The following is a 15,020-nucleotide window of genomic DNA, read 5'->3' on the forward strand; positions in this document are numbered from 1 at the left end:
TTTTAATATTCTTTGGGCCTGTACATGCTCAATGTGTATGTTGTGCAATTTCAGTTGATCGGATGGACAATTGCATACTGTACTGCATGTGGGTGTTACTATGTGAAGATATAAAAAGCAAGCTGTCCAGTTGGGCAAACTGAAACCAGCCATCCAAATAAGAGACAGATAGCTGAGATACATCTTTATACCTTGATACACACAAGTTAGTACTGCTCCTCTGACATAGATACTGTATTTACTGCCCCCTGATGTGGCTAGTTATCACTCATCACCTTGTACATATTGGTTTGATCAAAACATCTCTATTATATCTCCAAATTTCTTTTAAAAAAAAAAGTATATATACCTATCTCATAGAACTGGAAGGGACCCTGAAAGGTTGAGTCCAGCCTCTTGCCTTCACTAGCAGGGCCAAGTACTGATTTTGCCCCAGATCCCTAAGTGACCCTTTCAAGGGTTGAACTCACAACCCTGGGTTTAGCAGGCCAATGCTCAAACCACTGAGCTATCCCTCCCCCTGTCAGTGTGAGCTTGTCTTTTAGGAGGGGTCAGTATGTTCCTGTTATCCTTGGGGAATGTTTTTGTACCATTCTTGATATTGGGATGTTCTGGTATCACTTGATATCGGGATGTGTTTGCATGAGCACTTCTGTGACTAGCACTTCTTAGGAATGTGTATTTCTTGAGTATCAGCCCTGTTCTTGCCAAATTCTGTGAGTAGGTCCTGCCTCATACCAGGCCTTTAATACAAAGGCATATGTCTCAGGCTCTCTTCCTATTACAATAAGGTTTACTTTTTAAAAAGTTTTTTAAAATTATTTTACCTGTGTTCTGGACTGTAAACTATTTAGTAATACATTGCAATCCTAATTTTCAGTAGGTTTGGAGTGATACCTGAAACCTTGAGAAAATAATGGAGGATTCTGGAATATAAAATCAGAGGAATCCCTCCAGATTTTGAAATCTACACCTGGAGTCCTCAAACATGCAAGGCAGTTTCCCCTACTTTTAGAGATTTCCGGCTGGCTTCCATAGCTGCTAGTTTGTCCCTTTAAAACTGTCAAAACTGGTTGACAGGGAAGGGAGATTGGGTCACTGTGAAGAGAGAATAATAGCATTGGGCCAAGCTAGCTAGCATTGGATAGGCTCAGTACAACGCTGTGGGGTAAACTTACCAAATTTGGTAAATCTTGGCTGCAGTATAAATAAAAACTTCATGCAGGTAGTTGAAATTTTAGAAGTGCTAATTAAAAAAAAATTTGTTTTGGTTCTCTCAGTTTTAATTGGCACTATATATACGTAAGGGGGCTATCGATTGTTATACTATTTATTGTGTAATCTTTCATGCTAAGGTGCACATGCCAAGGGGGCTGAGTGACTGCTGTTCTGAGAGCCATAACTTGAGATGTTCACACTCTGTGGTCAGCAGATTTAAACGTTAATGTTGCATTAGCTTGTTTTTAGTCATTTACATTTCCATTGGATTATTTTTTTAAACCACTAAATAAAGATTCAGAAGTGCATTTATTTTAAGGAGCAACCTTAAGGTTGCAAGCAGAAATCAATACCCCAGCATCTTAAAGAAGGGTATTGAAGCATCATTGCAATATCTGGAGGTACTGGGAATTTTAGTTGTGCCAAGGAATATCTTAAAGACAAGTCTACTGGGCCTCATGCACAGATGAAGTTTATCAAGATCTCAAGGCCCTTATATCCTCAAATGTTTGTAGGACTATTGTACAGCCATCAGACTTTGAATTAAATAGAGCTGCATTTATTTCAATTTTCAGTGCTCCACAGGCAGCCATATTTTAGTATAAGTTTAGAAACCACATAATCGGCTTAAATTATTGCACAGTGTGTGATGTTCTGCAAATATAGCCTTTCTATTTGAAAATTAAATAATCTTCAGATATGCAAAAGAGGACTGAATTGTTAGTTTGTTTTGTTTTTGTTTTAACACAGCTGTCCAAAAATTTTCAGAATAAAATTTTACAAATTCCTCAAATTTAGCTTTTGGGATGGGACTGAAACTTCTGAAAAAGGTTTAGAAGAAGCATAAGAAGATTAGAAGATTGTAAGGTCTTGAAAATATAGATTTATTTTGGCAGTTTCTGCCTAACCACAGCTGAAACTAGTATGATTCTATAATGTTAATGTCTGAGTTGCCAGTTCTTTTAAAATATATTATTAAAATGTGTAAGTAGATAGAAGGTATATTACTTAAGTTAATTTACTATACAGAGACGCACAGGGTCCTTGATGAAATCTTGGTAACCTTGAGAGCAAACAAAACCTACCATAACTCACTCATGCAATCTCACTGGATAATTAAATATACTGTCATTAAAAAAAATTTCCTCACTTTCTCCAGAGCATATTCTCTTATCACACCAACAAACATTCTATACAAGAAAACTATATAATTTAGGCTGTTCATATTTACACTGTTACATTGTAACTATGGTTTACTCCTACAGGGAGTTGCTGTATATCACTGCTGCAAATGTACTTTACAATGAAATAGTACCTTAGCAACTAAAATGGTATTCCCTGATGAGACAAAGAAGCAAATTAAACAAAACCACCCCACCCCATGCCAAATCCATGAAAAGCAATTAACAACCATCTTTTCATTTGGTGCCATGGGATGCATACAATTAGTAAGGGTTTCCTGGAAACTATATTATTATACTTGTTTGTTTGCTGCTTTTACTCATTGATGGGTCCTTTTCATTCCTCTGCTTAGTATCAACACTGACTAGTGGAAATACATGTTAGGCTTTTTAGAAGATCTTATCATGTATGTGTGAATAAAAATAAATTGTATGGGTGCATGAGGTGTGTTGAGTCTGTCAAAGATAGTGGTGCTGGGTCATGGTGATTGTGAAGTGTTGAGAGGTGTGCCCCTAAGTAAAATGGTGAGATTATAAAAAATCTTTTGTCAAAATGTGAATCAGCTCAGCTAAGAAGCTTCATAGGGGACTGATTTTGCATAAGATCTTGTCTGCATACAAACTTACACTAGTTTAGTTAAACCCTTGCAAACCTCTGCATGGTCACTCTTAAACTGGTTTAGAAATGGCTTTTATCAAATTGATTTAGGCCAGTTCAAAACTAATGAGATCAATTGATAAAACCCATTTCTAAACTGATTTGAGGCCACAAAAGAGACAATTCTTGTACTGTGAGACACTCAGACACATATTCAATAAAAGATTTTAGGAAACTGGAGAAGTGGATTGTGGAGAACTTCACCTTAAAATACAAACAGGGTGAAATCTTGGCCTCATTGAAGTCTATGGGTCTAGGAATTTCACCCAGATTATACAGAACTCTTATTACGTTTATGCAGGAAATGACTATTGCAGGATATCTTTTCTTTTAAAGCTGTCCTCTTGTAATTCTAAACTGAAACATTCTTCTTGAGCAATAAGTCAGCCTTTTAGTAATTTTTAGGAGCTGTGTGGAGAGAGCATGTAGTTTTTTAGATTACATCACTGGGTCAATTTTTACTTTCCCTAAGTAATAGGAACCTTTTATTGAAATGTGTGTGTAACTTTAATCTTCCTTTTACTTAAATATTTTATGATTTTTCCCAATGCACACTTCAGCAGTAGATAAATATCCAAGAAAAGTAGATAAACCATTCAGTATGTTCAAACTTAACAAGATTTATTTCTTTAAAATGAACTTATTTTAAAAGTAATATTTATTAAATGAGTTTATTTTAGAAGAAATTGAATATTATAGTTTGATCCAAAGTGATTCATTTTTTAATGAAATTTTTTAAAACATGAATATTAGTTTATTGTAGTATAGGTAAACAATACTCAGTTATACTTTCTTGATTCATGAAATGAAAACAAAGAAGGAAGAATAAGAGAAAAATGAATAACATATTGAAATGGAACTGAGATAGAATGAATAAGGGGACAAGGATGCCAGTGGAGAATCCAGTAGCCAGTGAGATCAGGATTTAAAATTAAATCTGACTCTAAAGGAAGTTTTATGGTTGTCTACATGGACTATCCTAAAATAGTTTGCTGATGAGCCAGAAATTATATCTGACTTTTGCATTACCTGAGTGACAAGAGAGTTGGAGGATGTAAGTCATCCATTTCTTCAAAATTAAAGCTTACATTTAGAAAACATTTTTTCTAGCCCTTAATATTATGAAGAGCCATTTCCCAAATGTGAACTGGTATATGATTGTCTTTCTGAGTCTGCAGACACACAGATTCAGTGCAGTTGCTGCCCATAATTTTCTCTAACAGCGCAGTGAAATTAACAAGGCTTTTGATCAGCTTAACTATTTGCCACTCAGAACCCTGTGGACAGCAGTGAACCTGATAAGAATCTTGTTAATTTCAGTGTGCTGTAACTTAAGAAAAGTATGAGCCGTAGCATAAAAAGGTACTCTGATTGCATTTAAATAGACGTTAAAGTCAAGTGTGTCAGTGTAAATGTGTTAACCATTCAGTAGCTGATGCCTGGTCTACACTACGCGTTTAAACTGAATTTAGCAGCGTTAAACCGAATTAACCCTGTACCTGTCCACACAAGGAAGCTCTTTATATTGGTATAAAGGGCTCTTTAAATCAATTTCTGTACCCCTCCCCGATGAGGAGAGTAGCACTGAAATCAGTATTGCCATGTCGGATTAGGGTTAGTATGGCCGCAATTTGACGATATTGGCCTCTGGGCGGTATCCCACAGTACACCATTGTGACTGCTCTGGAAAGCAATCTGAACTCAGATGCACTGGCCAGGTTGACAGGAAAAGACCCGCGAACTTTTGAATTTCATTTCGTGTTTGCCCAGCGTGGAGCGCTGATCAGCACGAGTGGCCATGCAGTCCCAAATCCAAAAAGAGCTCCAGCATGGACCGTACGGGAGATCTGGAATTGATCGCTGATGGGGAGACAGATCTGTCTATCCAGAGCTCCGTTACAGAAGTGAAATGACATAGCATTTGAAAAAATCTCAGCTATGATAGGCAGAGCGCCACAGCAGGGACTCAGACTAGATGTGCGTGACAGGCGTTAATGGAAAGCCAAAGAATCAAATGGACGCTCCATATTGAGGAGGGAGGGGGTACTAGGACTCCAGCTATCCCACAGTCCCTGCAGTATCCGAAAAGCATTTGCATTCTTGGCCGAGCTCCCAATGCTGAAGGGTCAAAACATATGTCCGGGTGGTTTGGAGTATATCTCGTCAATTACCCTCCCCCCCCTTGTGAAATAAAAGGAGAGAAAAATCGTTTCTCGCCTTTTTTCAATGTCACCATATGTCTACTGAATGCTGCTGGCAGACGCGGTGCTGCAGCGCTGGAACAGCAGCATCCTCTCCCTTCCTTTCCTGATGGCAGACGATACAAAATGTGGGAAAACCATCCTCATCATCCCTTGAGTGCTCCTGGCTGGCCTCAGGTGAGCTGGCTGGGGGCGCCTGGGTAAAATAGGAATGATTTCCAGTCATTCCCAGTAGATGGTACAAAAGGCTTGGTAATATCACTCATCATAGCAGCTGGAGGCTGAGCTCTATCAGCCCTCCCCCCTTTCATGTCTAAAGAAAAGATTCTGTACTCCCTGGGACTTCATAGCAGCGGAGGCTGTGGTCCTCTCCCGCCACCCATTAATGTCCTGCCTGGACTATCATAGCAGCTGGGGCTGCTCCCTCCCCTCATTTATCTCACTAAAAAGTCATTGTTTCTTATTCCTGCATTCTTTATTACTTCATCACACAAAATGGGGGGACACTGCCACGGTAGCCCAGGAGGGTGGGGAGGAGGGAAGCAACGGGTGGGGTTGTTGCAGGGGCACCTCTGAATGGCATGCAGCTCATCATTTCTGTGGGATCTCTGGGGCTCTGACACGGAGCGGCTGTGCTCTCTGGTTCTCTAGTACACTTGCCCCATATTTTAGCAGGACTGACTCTATTTTATCAAAACATAAAGAAGAGAATGCCCCGGGAAGTCATTCCCATTTTTGTCCATGTACACCCCTGGCCAACCTCAGCAAGGCCAGCCAGAACCACCCATGACAAAGTGATTGATAACTGGTCATCGCCAATTTACAATGGCAGACGGTGCAATAGAGATGGTAACCGTCTCTGCTACCTTGGAGAGGCAATGAATGCTGCTGTGTAGGCACTGCAGTACCATGTCTGGCAGCAGCATCCAGTACACATACGGTGACAGTGCCAAAAGGCAAAACAGGCTCCATGGTTGCCATGCTATGGCGATCTGTCGGGCAATCCAGGGGAAAGGGCACGAATGATTGTCTGCCGTTGCTTTCACAGAGGAAGGAATGAGTGACGACATTTACCCAGAATCACCCACGATACTGTTTTTGCACCATCATGCATTGGGATCTCAACCCAGAATTCCAATGGGTGGGGGAGACTGCAGGAACTATGGGATAGCTACAGGATAACTACCCACAGTTCAACGCTCTGGAAATTGATGCGAGCCTCGGTACCTGGATGCACACTGCCGAATTAATGTGCTTTGTGTGGCTGCGTGCACTCGACTTTATACAATCTGTTTTTAAAAAATGTAAAATCGGAATAATCCTGTAGTGTAGACATACCCTGAGAAAAGGATATTGTTCAAGTCTCTGAGGGAGCCAGGCAGCCCTTGTCAATGGATGCAGTCTGCAAATATATGACCTACATCTTCTAACTGGCCACAGCAGCAAAGGGGAGAATCACAAAGGTCCCACTTACAGTCTTTTGCAGCGAGGGTGACTACATATCCTGATGTTAGGGGCTTTGTCTTGTATATTCAACTATTCTCCTCCCTCCCCTGAAAAAATTGTCCCAATTTTTCACACTTGCTATCTGGCCACCCTGTTTGTACCACATCTGATCACCCTACATCTGAAGCAACTGAACTTTTCCTACTGATGGCATGGAAAATCAAAACCAGGTGGCTGGACTGTTAAATCTGTCACAGGATAGATATTGGCTATGTTTGAACCTTGTTCTTGCCACCTAGTATGCCACCTGGAGGTGACATTGAGGTCCCCTTAAAGGAATTGTCCAAATGGGGTGCCTTGAGCTAATAATTTGGTGGCTTGGTGGATTAGATACATCTTTAAACATGGGTAGATGGGCATGTCTTGCACCATAAGGGAAAGATTCTGCAAGGTGACTTGTTGCCTGATGTCCAAAGGAGCAGTGTTGGACAGGACCAGCATCCAGGTCAAACTGGTTGGTCTCAAAGTACCAATTATATGCATGGTTTCATTCAACTGAGTGTCCACTAGTCCTGTGTCAGAGAAGCTGGAGGGCAATACTCTGCTGCAGAATAGCACTAAGTAAGCCCAGAGGTGCTTAATGTCTACTCATTGGCTCCGCAGGTTGAACCAGCTAGTTTGCTGATCAGGTTATTGTCTTAATTTTCAGCAAGGTCTGGGAAAGGTGTTCCTTGAATGTCAAGTTGGGGTCCAATGTAACATCTAAATATACAGACTTTGGATCGTGGTCCAGCCTGTGGTCATTTAGGAAGATTTTGAGCTGTTTGTGGGCCTTGGAGTGGTTTAAATTGAAATAGCTGGAAGCTGTTTTTTTTAGCACTTGGTTTAAGTTTCCATCTTTTATCATTGTGGGCCATCTCTCTCTGCGTCTGCATTCAGCACTTGTAAGTGATAGCAATCCTGGTCCTGCACTGCCAGAGAGATGATGTCTGCATAGATAAAACATCTGGCAGTGGTGTAGGGAAGGTCATTTGTGAAAAGGTTCAAATATGTTGGTGATAGAACTTAACCCTGCGGTAGACAAATTTTTTAAGGTCTCCAGGAATTGGGATGTGTTATTTTTTTTTGTCCAAGTGAAACTTGGAATTGATGATGTCTCAGGAACAGTTCCACAGCCATGACAATGCACCACAATAGGACCAACGACAGTTTGTAAATTAAGACTGTATGTTGGATCATGTCATAACAAGCAAGATCTAGAAATACTGCATGTCTTCTGCTTGGTCTGGAAGCCATTCTCAGTGTAGGATAGTGAGTGCCAGCACTTGATCACAGGTACTGTGGCGTGGTCTGAAATCTGCTTAATCTGCATGTAGGATGCCATCACTGTGGGAAGCAGTTCTTTGCAGGATAAACCTTTCAAGTAATTAGTGTACACAATTTAAAGTACTGGAGTTATTCATGAGGAAGGTAAGGAAAAGTGTGCATCTCCTTTCTAGCTACTAAAAGAGAGCATTGATCAGACATCTACTAGTTTTAGGTTGATACTAAGAATAGAGTCCTACCCCACTCCCAAGCTATTTCTTCAGAAATCTGCCTGATAAGAGAGAGAAACACCCTCATTCTTCTCAGCAGATAGAGGGAGGCTGAGTTTTCATCAAGCCCTTTTGAACTCTTCTGCCACCCCTAGTCTTTTATATCAGCCTCTCTCTGGATAGTGGGTTTAGTCATCTGGCTAGATTTTTCATGTCCTATCTCACCGCTTTGTCATGTAAATATGATCTGAGGGATGATTTATACAGAAAATTTCATCCAGAAGCACCCTCCTGTCTTTCAGTTTGTATCCAAAGCTCAAACACTTTCCAAAAAACTGAAAAAAATCTGTGAATTCAGAAATCATTATAGATGATGATATGGAAATAATGGCAGAGTATTACACTTTACTTAGAAATTCTTATATCCAGCACTGCCATAGGAATAAATTTCAAACTGTTGTTGTTCTAAAGTAACAAGACTTTGTGACTATATATCTGTTGGAATAGAAAAGTAAATAAAAACTACTTGTCCCTAAATACACATGCTTACGGAAAACATGCTGAATCCTTATGTTTGTATCTCGAACCCTCAAACCTTTTACAAAAAAATATATAAAGCCAAAATCGGTAAAATTCATATTTCCAGGCAGAAATTATGAGAGTCTATCTTTTGTGTATGCGGTACCTTTTGTGTTGTTTAAGTACTCTAATCGGTTAGCTACTCTGTCCCTTCTTCCTTTGCCAAGTATGCTGTCATTAATCTTTTATTGCTAACCAACCATAGGCCTCTTGGGCTCCACATGGGTGCAAAGGTTTCCTCACACAGATCCCATTGTTGGCTCAAGACAAAATTGGCTGTGAAAATAACTTCTGGTTGCTTGGTGTTAATAGTTGATTTAGCTCAGGCTAAGGATATTATTCAATTGAACAAAAGCACTCTCAAGTTATCTAACTAGTCAGACTGTCATGTCAACCAAGCTATTAATATTTGACTAGTTCAAATACTTCATTAATTTCACCTCCTCCCCACTCTGCTCATCTTAAGGTTAGAAATTTCTGGAATTTGTCTTGGACTCAAGTCTCACTCAACACAATATTGTGCCCCTTTCTTTTCCAGAAAACCAGTGACTATTGTGTGAAATATGGGGCCTTCTATTTGCTAGATAATCATTTGTTCTTTAATTGTTTCTGATAATAGAGATTTGTATTTGAAGATTTTTTGAATTGTGATTATAATGGTACTTGTTCAAATTTGCATTTATTTAACAGTAGTTGTGTTTATGTTTTTTGTTTTCTTTTCCCCTCTTAGTGTCAAATCAACAGTGCCTTGACCTCCTTTCATACTGCTTTGGAACTTGCAATAGATCAGAGAGAGATCCAACATGTCTGCCTATATGAAATTGGTAAATACAACTTCAATGACATGTACATATTCTGCTCTCAGATTTTGATTAAATGACACCATTTTATATTCTGGCTCTTTCTAGTTTAAGGTTTTTGATTTGATGCCTCAAAAGTTATTAAAGTTTGAGTGTCCTAACTGCATGGATTGTTAATAATGCTCTTTCTTATGATTCCTTAGTTGCCAATTGGATTGTAACATCTGATGACTGCATGATCTTTGAACATACATACAACCTGTAGTAACTCATGCTTTTCTACATGTAGAAACCTCCATAGAATTAAGAGCACAATGCACAAATTAGAGCTGGCTACTTTTTACTCTGCCTTTAATAAAAAAGGCAGAGTCAAAAGTGTCCACTCCGTAAGACTGAAAGCCTGCCATGGAATTCAATGATTCTATGCCAAGGATTAACAATCCTGCTGGAACTTCAGAGCTCCCAGGGCTTGAACATACATGTCCATTGCCTTCTGTTAAAATACATCTGAACATAAAAATTTGGAGAAGTCACTTTTTTTCTTCTTCAGTGTATCTGCTATGATTAGTAAAACTAAGAGCAAGCTACCTCACTGCATAGGAAAGATAAGAAGTATGGCAAAAGACCACCCTGGCTTAACCATGAGATTTTCAATGATCTGAAACTCAAAAAAGAGTTCTACAAAAAGTGGAAACTAGGTCAAATGACAAAGGATGAATATAAACAAATTAAAACAAGTATACAGGTACAGAATTTTAAAGGCCAAGGCAAAGCCTTACTAAACTAGCTAGAGATATAAAAGGTAACAAGAAAAATTCTACAAATACATTAGAAGCGAGAGGAAGACCAAGGACAGGGTAGGGCCATTACTAAATTGGGGTGGGGGGGCAATAACCAAAAATGTGGAAATGGCGGAAGTGTTAAATGACTCTTTTGGTTTCCGTTTTCACCAAAAAGCTTGTTAGTGATTGGATGTCTAACATAGTGAATGATAGTGAAAATAAGGTAGGAGCTGAAGCTAAAATAGGGAAAGAACAAGTTAAAATTACTGGCAAGTTAGATGTCTTCAAGTCACCAGGGCCTGATGAAATACATCCCAGAATCCTCAAGGAGCTGACTGAGGAGAAATCTGAGCCATTAGCGATTATCTTCAAAAAGTCATGGAAGATGGGAGAGATTTCAGAGGACTGGAAAAGGGCAAATATAATGCCCATCTATAAAAAGGGAAATAAGGACAACACAGGGAATTATAGACTAGTTAGCTTAACTGCAGTACCTGGAAAGATAATTAAGCAATCAGTTTGCAGACACCTAGATGATAATACGATGACAAGTAACAGCATGGATTTGTCAGGAACAAATCATGTCAAACCAGCCTAATAGCTTTCTTTGACAGGGTAACAAGCCTTGTGGATGGGGGGAAGTGGTAGATGTTGTATATCTTGACTTTAGTAAGGCTTTTGATACTGTCTCGCATGACCTTCTCATAAACAAACTAATGAAATACAACCTAGACAGAGCTACTATAAGGTGGGTGCATAACTAGTTGGAAAACTGTTCCCAGAGAGTAGTTATCAGTGGTTCACAGTCAAGCTGGAAGGGCATATCAAGTGGAGTCCCTTGGGGATCAGTTCTGGGTGCGGTTCTGTTCAGTATCTTCATCAGTGATTCAGATAATGGCACAGAGAGTATGCTTACGAAGTTTGTAGACGATACCAAGCTGGGAGAGGTTGCAGGTGCTTGGGAGGGTAGGATTAAAATTCAAAATGATCTGAACAAACTGAAGAAATGGTCTGAAGAAAATAGGATGAAATTACATAAAGACAAATGCAAAGTACTCCACTTAAGAAAGAACTCTCAGTCCCACACATACAAACTGGGAAATGACTATCAAGGAAGGAGTACTGCGGAAAGGGATCTGTGAGTCATAGTGGATCATAAGGTAAATATGAGTCAACAGTATAAAACGGTTAGGAAAAAAAGCAAACATCATTCTGGGATGTATTAGCATGATGTATTAGTTGTAAGCAAGACACAAAAAATAATTCTTCTGCTGTACTCCACACTGATTAGGCCTCAACTGGAGTATTGTGTACAATTCTGGGCACTGCATTTCTGGAAAATGTGGAGAAATTGGAGAAAGTCCAGAGAAGAGCAACACAAATGATTAAAGGTCTAGAAAACATGACCTACAAATGAAGTTTTTGGTGGGAAAAAAGAGGGTTTGTTTAGTCTGTAGAAGAGAAGACTGAGGTGGGACATAAGTTTTCCAGTACATAAAAGGTTGTTACATGGAGGAGGGAGAAGAATTGTTCTCCTTAACCTCTGAGGGTAGGACAAGAAGCAATGGGCTTAAACTGAAGCAAAGGCCTTTAGATTAGACATTAGAAGAAAAACTTCCTGTCAGGATAGTTAAGCACTGGAATAAATTGCCTAGGGAGGTTGTGGAATCTGCATCACTGGAGATTTTTAAGAGCAGGTTAGACAAAACCTGTCAGGAACGGTCTAGATAATATTTAGTCCTACTATGAGTGCAAGGGACTGGACTAGATGACCTCTCAAGGTCCCTTCCAGTCATACAATTCTTTGAATCTATGAGAACCACAGAAGATTCTATAGCCTTGGTACACCTGTAAGTACTTAAAAGTACTACTTGTTACTGAACCTTCTCACATAAACAAAGTGAGCATAGCAGTTCTCTGTTACTAGTTTGAGAACTGAATAAGACAATACATCTTTTTGCTTGAAACTTTTAAAACCTGTTTGAATTGATACATGCAAGAGTTGATCCCTAAAAAATATATTTCTCTTGTATAATACAGTGATTATAGGTAATGAGGCAATTTCCAATTAAGTTTTAGTTATACTTCCCTTCAGGTTTTTCAGAAAAGATTTTTTTTAAATGTTATGGAATTCCTCAAGGTGTCTTAAAATCTTTGGACTTCCCACAACCCAAAGTGTTCACAAACATTAGTTCTTTGTTTAGTGTAGTTGCCTATACCATGTAAAACTAACATGATTTCTGTCATAAGTTAAAATTGTTCTCATTTTTAGGCTGGTGCAGCATGATAGAAATGAATTTCAAAGATGCATTTGAATCCTTTGAAAGGCTTAAAAATGAATCGAGATGGTCCCAGTGCTATTATGCCTACCTGACAGCAGGTTAGTTTTTTAGTGATAGAATTACTGATGAATGTGTTAAAGTGCGTGTGTGTGTGTATATGTGTGTGTGTGTATATATATATGTCTGTGTGTGTATATAATATATATAGAAACAAGTCTTTGGTCATGAACTTTTGCAATTGTGGAAGTTAATTGCACACTTGGAACTTCATCTAACTCTTCCTTTTATACTGTCCATATTAAAGAGCTGTGGCTTCAGATTTTGTTTATGTAGTTATAAGGCCACCGTCACCATAATTACTCAGTGCATCACAAACATTAATGAATTAATCAAAAGAACCCTCAGAGACAAGTATAATTATCCTCATTTTACAGATGAGGAACTGAGACACCAAGAAATTGACTTGTCATAGATCATACAGGAAGCCTATGGCAGAGCTGGGAGTTGAACACAGTGTGCCTGAGTTCCCTTTACCAAAAGACCATGCTTTTCCCCTTTACCTGCATAATGCCCTCCCTCTATTTTTTCCCTAGCTTTCATATGCTGGAATCTTTAGCAGAATTTTTGTGTGTGTGTGTGCTTTATTACAGTGTGTCAAGGAGCCACTGGTGATGTGGATGGTGCGCAGAATGTATTCAAGGAAGTTCAGAAGCTTTTCAAAAGAAAAAACAATCAGATTGAACAATTCTCAGTCAAAAAGGTTTGGTTGGCATGACTTGAGTTGCTTCAGTACAGTAACTACAATTGGCAATTTGTGTTGTCCTTTATTCAAGGATTTGGTTCTAAACAAAGTTTATTTTTTTCCGGTACCATCTTCTCTAGTGTTAACTTAGTGGAAATGATTTAGGTGGAAAAAGTGAACAGTGCTTTATAGTTTAATGAACTACCAACAGGAAAAAGGTTAGTAGCTCACCACTAAGCTTGGTTTACATAATTTTCAGAGGAAAAAAAAATACTGATATACCAAAGCTGCAGCACTAGTCTTTCTTCCTGCTTCATTTCTTCCTGCTTCATTTTACCCTGATGTTAGCTCTACTGTGCATGCCCGTAGTTAGGTCATTCTGGAATCTGGAAGTGATGTGGAAAGGCCCACAAACTTTTATTGGAAAAAATAGTTAGTCCACCACTGCATCAATATTCAGATTGTATTATTTTAATTTTTTTTTCAAGACTTGTTAGTCATGTACCAAATAATGTTGATCTTGATTGAGAAACAATAATTGTACTTGATTGAGAAACAATAATTGTAATTGAAAAATAATTTCAACAACTTATTTTTAGTCTATAGAACTGCAAGCTAAATGTTCACTCCCAAAATATTTTAACACTGTTACTTGCTTTTGTGAAAACATCAGAATTACTGTTTGTGACCCTTATCTGTCCTCCTTCTGAGAGGAACTTAGCACTGCTATCTTTGCTGTTTTCAGGCAGACAGATTTAGGAAGCAGATACCAACCAAAGAGCTCTGTGTGCTGGCATCCATTGAAGTGTTGTATTTGTGGAAAGCCCTTCCAAACTGTTCCTTTTCTAACCTACAACGTATGAGCCAAGGTACGATATGTTTCCTAGGCTATCTCTTTCAGTGAGATATGTTCTCTTTTTCTTCTGTTTTCTTTTTTCTCTCATGAAGACTAGCTGATTGCAGTAGTATGAAGGCTGAAATGTGTGGCCATTTTATGAATAAGCTAAATTATTTGGATAGTTATGAAAAAAGGCATGCATTAGGACTCAAATTAACACTTATTTTGAAATAGAGAGTGACAGTCTCTCAAAAAAAGTTGACATTCATGACAGCATTTTAATTTAAAATCCAGTGTACTGCAGATAATTGTATTAGTTCAACTTTGTTTAATGACTCTTTTAAACATAGCCGCAAAAGAAACCAAAAAACACAGCAGAGAGTCCTGTGGCACCTTATAGACTAACAGATGTTTTGGAGCATGAGCTTTCGTGGGTGAATACTCACTTAGTCGGATACATCCAACAAAGTGGGTATTCACCCAGGAAAGCTCAGGCTCCAAAACGTCTGTTAGTCTATAAGGTGCCACAGGACTGTTGCTGCTTTTACAGATCCAGACTAATACGGCTACCCTTCTGATACAAAAAACACAGCAATCCATTTGTGTTTTAATTGTCACCGAAGTGTACATAACTTCCATTAATATATGGGGATTAGAGAAATAGTTAAATATGGAACTGTAACGATTGTAGGTAACTCTAAATAGCTTAGTGGTCCTGTTGGTATGTACATACACATGGTTACACACACACAACTCAC

The 15,020-nt window shown here is 38.8% G+C and overlaps 1 protein-coding gene across 4 annotated transcripts in view; it reads left to right on the forward strand.

Annotated features, from left to right (window-relative positions):
- TTC39C (tetratricopeptide repeat domain 39C) overlaps window positions 1-15,020 on the forward strand; it is a 76,457-nt gene that overhangs the window by 48,001 nt on the left and 13,436 nt on the right. For 3 of the 4 annotated variants that reach the window (XM_075062969.1, XM_075062970.1, XM_032799048.2), the window contains 4 exons: window positions 9,549-9,642; window positions 12,673-12,780; window positions 13,333-13,442; window positions 14,170-14,293. In XM_075062969.1, coding sequence (XP_074919070.1) covers window positions 9,549-9,642; window positions 12,673-12,780; window positions 13,333-13,442; window positions 14,170-14,293 — 436 coding nt within the window. The remainder of the gene's footprint in view (window positions 1-9,548; window positions 9,643-12,672; window positions 12,781-13,332; window positions 13,443-14,169; window positions 14,294-15,020) is intronic. The other variant, XM_075062971.1, reaches the window with a different exon arrangement.

Source organism: Chelonoidis abingdonii, chromosome 2, assembly GCF_003597395.2.
Source record: "Chelonoidis abingdonii isolate Lonesome George chromosome 2, CheloAbing_2.0, whole genome shotgun sequence".
Lineage (NCBI taxonomy): Eukaryota > Metazoa > Chordata > Testudines > Testudinidae > Chelonoidis > Chelonoidis abingdonii.